Source organism: Alnus glutinosa, chromosome 1, assembly GCF_958979055.1.
Source record: "Alnus glutinosa chromosome 1, dhAlnGlut1.1, whole genome shotgun sequence".
Classification (NCBI taxonomy): Eukaryota; Viridiplantae; Streptophyta; class Magnoliopsida; order Fagales; family Betulaceae; genus Alnus; species Alnus glutinosa.
Genome location: NC_084886.1, coordinates 20,625,027 through 20,633,144, shown reverse-complemented (window position 1 = coordinate 20,633,144; position 8,118 = coordinate 20,625,027). Strand labels below are relative to the sequence as shown.

Below are 8,118 nucleotides of genomic sequence, written 5' to 3'. Positions count from 1 at the left end.
AAAATGTCTCAAGTTGGGAAGAAGTAATGCATGTGAGAAGGAGACCATGAGTGACAGTGTGCTTGAGATACCGAAGGATTCTTTTAACTGCTTGCCAATGAACCTTTGTTGGACGATGCATGAACTGACAAACCCAGTTGACTGCAAATGCCAAATCTGAATGTGTTGGAGAGAGATACTGAAGAGAGCCCACTGTGCTATGAAATAATGATGGATCTTCTATCAAATCCCCAACAAATGCCGAGAGTGGGCTGGATGTGGACATGGGGGAAGAGATTGGTTTGGCGTCCAACATATTTGTTCTTTTCAGCATATCAAGGATATAGTGTCGTTGGGAAAGTAGTGGTTCATACTGTAGGTGGAGTACTTCGACACCATGAAAGTAGTTTATATCCCCAAGAACCTTCACATCAAATTCTAGCTTGAGCTGATGGAGTTCATCAATAGCAGAGGGAACAAAGGCTATAATAATAATGTCATGCATGAACATAGATCAAAATAAACACAATAGCCAAAGGAGATTTAAATGTAAATAAGGAAGAATCAGCTTTGGATCCAACAAAACCAAGATCAATCAATTTGGTGCTGAGCCGTGAAAACCATGCTCTAGGAACTTGCTTTAATTCATACAGTGCTTTGTGGAGTTTGTAGATGTGGTGTGGCAGAGATGGATGAGTAAACCTAGGGGCTGATGCATAAAAACCTCTTCAGAAAGAAAACCATGAAGAAAAGCATTTTGAATATCAATTTGCTTTATAACCCATCTGGCGGAGTAAGCTATGGACATAACTGTTCAGATAGTCGTTGGTTTCACAATGAGACTGAATGTTTCTCCATAGTCAAGATCAGCTTGTTGGTAGTAGCTGTGACGACCCTTTTTTTTTTTTTTTTTTTTTTTTTTTTTTTTTTAATTTATAATTATATACAAAACATTTGCATAAACATTAATCTCTTAAAATATAAACGGATCTTTACAGTGGCATGACAATATGTCGCAAAACCAACATATAGTATATACCCCATAATATGTACATGGTAAATCAGAGTCTAACATCTATCTACTATGCAACGGAAAACATAAACTTAATAGCAGAAATCACATCTTAAATATCTATCATAAATTAATCATAATCAAGAGGCAACATTACATCTATTTATTTAAGTATTTCCTCAAATTAAATACATAACATAAATGACTATATCCAATAACAAGTGACACAGGCGTCACAAGTTATAAACAAAATCCATAAAATAGAGGACGCCCATGGTCCCGCAATTACAACTGTTGCGGCGAGCTTCGGTCATAATATCCCAAGTGTACATCTACAACACCATTAATTGATAAACACAAAGCTTACATTAAAATTGAACCTTCCAACACTTGATAAACACAAAGCGTGATTAACTATACTTACGATTTATTTGCTTTAACAAAGTGTTGGCAAAATCTGCTTTTTGCTATTGATCTTAAGCACAATTGGGCTGCACATGGCATCTTCCACCACTTAGTTCATACTTTATATAATGCTTACTAATAAAAAAGAGATAATCTTTTAATAGAAACAAGATAAGGTTTTGGTGAGTGCGTACTGACTTATGAGGATAATGATGCTTCTTCTATAGTACCATGCAACTTTGGGAGCCTCATCTGGATCCTTTTCGGTTCAAATGAAAATGGACAATTATACCCCTCTAATATAACTCACTGGATCTCCTCCGGTTCTTTTGAACTGGAGAGGATCCTTGTCCTTGGGAGCCCGTCAATAAAACACTGCTACAGCGCGACGACCAATAAAACATAAGTTGATACTTTTTTTTTTTATTTTTTTTTTGGTGGCCAAGATGAGATTTCCAATACTTTAAAAGATAAATACAAGAAGTTGAAGGCCTCGTACAAACGTTCCAACCCAGCTGATACAATGCTGGTGGGAACGAAAAAGGCGTTGACAAATGGGGCTAGGCCCGATCCAAAAGTATCTTGGCATATAGGCCTAGAAAGGGGCCAGTGGGCCACTGAGGTTGGTGGCACAACATGTGAAATTGTCAATAACAGAAGCCGTTCAGACGGAGCCTTCGTTGAGCTGCTGGAGGCGGGTCCTGTGGCAGCGAGCAAGGGGGTCTTGACCCACGCAGCGGGGAAGGTCGCATTAGTACTGGTCGGACGAAGGTCTTTAGAGGAAACGTACTTGAGAATTAACGCGGAGGAAATACTGGATCTTGCAGTCTTCATAAAATGAAAAAAGGGGACACTTGCTATGGAGAGAGAGAGAGAGAAGAAGAGAGAAAATTGGGAGGAATACACATAGGCCACGGATCTACTATGGAGGAAAGGTTAGCTGAAGGTGGCATCGGCACATGGGGCCACGCGTGAGCTTGGCCTCAGACATGCATGAAGGTCACGCGCTGGGTGAAGGAGCCTTTGGGATTGAGGGTCTATGGGCCCAGTGGCCATAACGAGAGAGAGAGAGAGAAGAAGAAGAAGAAGAAGAAGGGTTTCTGTCATAGAAGAGAGAAGAGGAAGAAAGGACAACTTTTTCTTGTTCTTGTTCTTTTTCTTTGTTTCTTTAATATTTTTTTTTTTGAGGGGTTCCTTTTTCTTTATTCTTCGAGGAATAGGGGTATCCAGTAAAACAACTTGATCATAATGGCAAGTCATTCAATCACAACGAAGGAGCCAACACAAAACTAGGAAATTTCCAGTGATGTGTTTCGTGACAAACATAATTTCATATCAAACCAATTTTTTTTTTTTCACTCTTACAGAAGGGAATAATAAATACACAGAAGCAATGAGACAGTCATTAATATCTCAAGCCCCTATTCTCAATTTTCACACCCGAAAAGAGATAAGCGTATGAAACATTCGCTGTCAAATAATTGGAAGCAATGAAATAATTAAAAAAATTCTAAGGCACAATTACCCCTGTTGGCTGTTGTAGCTTCTGCAACTTCCGAAGATGCTCCAACAATGAAGTAGCCTTCCGTTTGGCCCTCTCTGTTCCACTCTTAGCAAGCTCCGTCAAGGGTATGAGAGCACCAAGCCTACTTATGCAGGCAAGATTGTCAGTATCTCTCTTGCACAAGGCAAGTAAAATTGCAGCTGCGTTTTCTTTATTGCGAGGCAGTCCCGTTCTAAGAAGATCGATCAAAACAGGAATAGTGCTAGCCTTTACAATAGCAACTTTTGCCTCCGGGTGGCTGGCAAGAACCGACATTATAGTTAGGGCTTCATCAACCATGCAATTGCTTGAATCTGTAAGCATCACCAATAATGCTGTGATGATCCCTGCCCTCACCGCCCTGCCCTTGTTCCCCTGATAAATGCACAAATTAAACAATGCTGTTGCAGCATCCTTCTTCCCTCTAGCACTTCCGTGTTGGAGCAATTCCACCAAAGCTGGGATTGCACCCGATGCACCTATAATTATTTTGTTCTCATCTCCAAGTGACAAGCTAAAGAGGGTTGCTGCTGCATTCTCTCTAGCTTCCGTGCTTCCATTTCTGAGGACTTGGACAATTGAAGGAATTGCTCCGGCAAGCACTATGAGTCCCTTGTTGTTTTCATATATTGAGAGGTTGAGAATGGAAGTAACCGCATTTTCTTGCGTCAACACATCTTCTGTTGTTAAAAGGTTGACCAGAAATGGAATGGCTCCAGATTCTGCTATTAGTACTCTGTTATCTGTGCTTCTTTTGGATAGTGACCGGATTTCAGCTGCAGCCGCTCTATGCTCCTCAATGGACCGGCTTGAGAGCTTGCGCACTAGAGCTTGAATGGCTGCTAAGTCACCAGTAACATCACGAAATGATCCATCACTCTTTTTTATTTTTCCATTTATAAGTCCTGTTGGCTGCTCAATATTGTGCTGAGCACACCACTGAGTAATTAGACTTCTGATAACATAATTTGGAGTGAGTGTTAAATTTTCAAGCTTCTGCTGTGTTTTTGGACATGTTGCATTTCCAGAATCTATCCATCTCTGTATGAAAGATCTCTCGTACGTCTGCAGAATCAAGAAAAAGATAATCAGAAGACCGTTAATAGAAAAAAAAAAAAACTGAGTTCTATAGTTTCAAGAAATTTCTTCTACAATAAAATATGTTAAAATGGCATTTGCAGTGAATCATACCTGTCCTGTGGCCACAATAACGGGATCCCTCATGAGTTCCAAGGATATAGGGCAAAGAAAATCTTCAGGAATTACAATTGGATCAGACTTCTTGATTTCCTCTAAACTGTTGGTGGCTGAATTGTCTTGTCCATCAACATCAATGCCATTTGCTAGACAGGCCTCAGAAGGATCAGAAGAGTTTCCAAGCCTCTCAGATTTATAACTTATCAGATCTGCACCACAGCTTTCTGAGCCATCACTTTCTGGAACAGCATCCAGCTTCGACATATTTTCGCCATCAATACTACCACAGTTCTGAACACGCAAACTTCCAATTACCCTGTTGTCCGATTGCCCCTGATCAATTTCTTCATCCAGCAGCTGGACTAAGGCATGAGATAACATTTTTGAATTGAAAGGCCCATATCTCTCTGAGGCTCTTCTCAGCTGTGATCTCACCAACTCCACCTAATAAACAGAAAAATATGAGGTGCAAGTCCAGTTGATAAGAAAGCACCATAGATTTCGCAACTCCTACCTGTTCTTGAACTTCCTCCGAGATGTCAAAATGATCATAGGGTATGCCGCCTAGTGCTTTCTCCAACTTCCATGTCACCCATTGGAATTGCGAGGCAATTCTCCAAGCAGCTTCATCCTTAAATCATGATATACCAAATTTTCAGAGAAGTACCTAGACATTCTTTTTAAGGGTGCACATGACAACAACAAAGTCTTAGCATGAGTAAGGGCTAATTTTCATGATAATGAAGTACTCCTTTTTCATAAACGAAAAGCATGCTTTCTCATAATTTTCATTGCACTGACATAGAATTAGCATACATATATCTAAAAACCACAAATAATACATCCCCGCTTTGCTCGGTTGACTCAAATCCAGCGACTCAGTCGCCGGCTAGAAATTTCTGCTTTCCAATTTACCCTACCAGGACAAACGTTTTCACATAGAATTTTTCCAAAATCAGAGAGAATTAAGTACTGCGACTTCTTCTTGATCGAGTGCAAGCACAATCAACATTACGCAAGTTAGAGATTTTTCTTAGTCCATGTCACTTCTCTGTAACCATGAGTCATGATTGGAATGTTCTTTAGTTCATCAGATTGAGAATCAATAAAATAAAAAACCATCACCTTATCCAAACATTATAGGCACCGCAAAAATAATAGCAAAGCAAATTTAGAAGCAGAGCTCAGAGTATTCAATTAAGTGCAATCAACCTGTTACCGATCAAAATTATGTGCACAGTAGATTGTACGGAAACCATCACATTATCACTATCACAAGCTACACTTTTTGCAGTATCCATAGATCTAATTATCCCAAATAGCAAATAATTTCCACAAAAATCAACACGATTGCTACGTTTGGTTCCCGAGAAAATGCAGGAAAAGAAAGTAAACGAAAATCCAGATTGTCAGATCCCACATTAACCACACGCATCCTTATCCTCAGTTGAGGTGCATTCCATAGTTTCCGGAACTCATTTTTCTTTTCCTTTCACCAACTTTCCCAGCAACCAAACAGATTAAAGGAACAGAAAAGAAAAAAAAAAGAACATTTAAGTAAGAAGATGAAACTCACGGAAGAGCTATTGGAATGGAAGTTTCCGGCGTGCAATAAGAGGCGCTTGGCGGCCCGGAGGGCCACCACCAGATCGGAGGACGACGAAGAAGAAGAAGAAGCCGACGCATCCAACGGCCGAGAATGGCCTTCGCCGAAGTCCCTGATCTCCTCAAGCAAATGCGCGAGCAGCGCGATCCGACGGACCAGATCGGTGCAGTCCTTCCTGAACAACGGCACCGACGCGTCCCCAGCGGAAATGCCGGAGGCGGCAGGCCCGGCACTCACGACGTCCCGCACGAGGTCGAGGAGTACGACGCCGGCGATCACGCCACTGGCCATCCCGTCACGAGCGGCACAGGCGATCTAATTGGATAGCGGTTATTTTGCGTCTGAAAGTTCGGCCACGTTACTCGCGTCTGGGGCTTTTAAAGTAAAAAGAAAAGGAAATCATGGATTTCCGGGAGAGAGAGAGAGAGGGCGCGCGCGCGCGCGCGTGTATATGTGCGATGAAAGCGAAATTCTCGGGCTGACGAGGGGAAGGAAACAAGGGAATACAGTTGGCTTTGGAATCTTATGAATTGTATTCCAACGAACTCCATTCTTCGGTTCTTTTTTTTTTGTTTTTCTCAATATCTATTAATAATTAACAATGTAATGTGGGAATCCAAAGATAATAAATAAATTTGTTATACAAAAAGAAAATGATAAATAATTGGGAATTGACACTCAAGAGTGCTAATGGGTTTCACTTTAAACGTGGTAGACGCAATCAGCAACTTTGACAACAATGCTGGCTCTTCAATAATCAATATTCTTTTCAAAAAAAAGAAAATAATAATAATCAATATTGAATAATCTTAATAAAATATTATAACAAAATGTAATTTGTAGATCAAGCATTGTTAGGAACCGTTGGATTACGAAGTTTGCAGGCCACGTTGTGATATGGGATGGAACCCATGTCAACTGTTTTGGTTATGTACCTCGCTTCGTTTTTAACACAAAATCTCAAGTGAGGGCAACGTAGTTTAGTATCCCCAACCGTTTCTAAAAAAAATATATAAAGAAAAGTATACGTATTTCTCTTAAATTATCACTTAATTATTATTATTATTATTATTATTATTTTTTTTTTTTCTGAAATGCTGAGTTTTTATTATAACTCAAGAAAAAGCTGAAACTTGTTCAGCAATTATAATTTGATGGAGAGGAGGGTAATCCTCACTCCAGGAAATATCAGAATTTGATGACAAGACATATTTAGCCAAATAATGAGCAGCCTGGTTTGTTGTCTTATGAACATGCTGAATCTCCACTGATCTCAAGCTGGAAAGTCTTTCTCTAGTATCTTCAATTAACTGCCTTGAACGTGTCTAGCAGGAGCCTAGAGTCTTCAACGCTGAGACGGTATGCAACGAGTCTCCTTCGAAAATGATTTCCTGGAAACCTTGAGCAACACAGAACTTAGCCGCTTGCCGCGCTGACATGGCCTCCGCTACATCCGGGTTAGTAATTTCGAGTACTACATTCGAATAAGCCCCTTTGAGTCCGCCATTATAGTCCCTCACTACCACACCCACTCCCATGCATCGTCGGTGTTGATTAACCAAAGCATCCCAATTAACTTTCAGTCTCCCTGGAGGAGGCAACATCCATTTGGCAGGGCTAGGGAGCATTGCATCCACTGACTGTATCCTCATTAAAACCTTCACACGAGTCCATTGCTTGTCGAGCTATTTGGCCTGGTGCTATAAAGAGATCTTCAAAAATGAATCTATTGTGCCTCAACCAAATGAATCTAGCAACAGTTAAAGCCAATTGCAGGTTATCACCCTCCAGCTTCTTCATCAATTCCTGTACCATACTAAGGCCATCTCTAGCAGCCAAAGAGAGCTTCTGCAAACGTTTGGGACACTCCTGCCACACTGCAATTGCCGCTTGGCAATTCCAAAGCACATTGCAAACGTTCTCCGACTCCCTTAGACACACAAGGCATAAATGGTCTTAACCAATGCATCTCTTAAATAAATTCACCTTGGTAGGCAAAATTTCATGACATACCTTCCAAATGAAGTGCTTTAGAACTGGGGGAGAAGGGAATTTCCAAATTTGCCGCCGCACTGATTTTGTAATTGCAACCAAAGAGCATTCCCCTTTGTCTCTTTCTCGACAACTCTTTTCCATATGATAGGCAGATCTCACTGAGAATAAACTGTTTTTAGTACCCATCCAAATCCTCCTATCCTCACGAAGGGGACTAAGGGCTAGGCTTGTAATGGTATTTGCTTCATCTGGTCTGAAAACTGAGTGGATAAAAGGAAAATTCCACCACCTAGTAAGATGATCGATCAGTTCTGACACCCGAGCTTCTGCTTGCAGGACTGACACTGGGGACTGTACAGTGAAAGAAGGGAGATTTGGAAC

At 40.7% G+C, this 8,118-nt stretch overlaps 1 protein-coding gene across 4 annotated transcripts; it reads right to left on the bottom strand.

The window, feature by feature from the left end:
* Positions 1-1,087: 1,087 nt before the first annotated feature.
* On the bottom strand, positions 1,088-6,198 carry LOC133876610 (U-box domain-containing protein 11-like). Of its 4 annotated transcripts, XR_009901604.1 has the most exons (6): positions 5,713-6,197; positions 4,651-4,767; positions 4,131-4,580; positions 2,922-4,004; positions 1,416-1,482; positions 1,088-1,323 (listed from the first exon to the last, which is right to left on the bottom strand). XR_009901604.1 is itself a non-coding variant. In XM_062314879.1 (5 exons), exons 1-5 carry the CDS (start codon positions 6,031-6,033, stop codon positions 1,225-1,227), a joined length of 2,070 nt encoding a protein of 689 aa, XP_062170863.1. In that variant the 5' UTR covers positions 6,034-6,198; the 3' UTR covers positions 1,088-1,224. The 4 variants fall into 4 exon arrangements, 3 of the variants coding, with proteins under 3 accessions (XP_062170863.1, XP_062170866.1, XP_062170864.1); XM_062314879.1 differs by lacking the exon at positions 1,416-1,482 and having other exon boundaries at positions 5,713-6,198; XM_062314882.1 differs by lacking the exons at positions 1,088-1,323; positions 1,416-1,482 and adding an exon at positions 1,621-1,771.
* Positions 6,199-8,118: the final 1,920 nt, after the last annotated feature.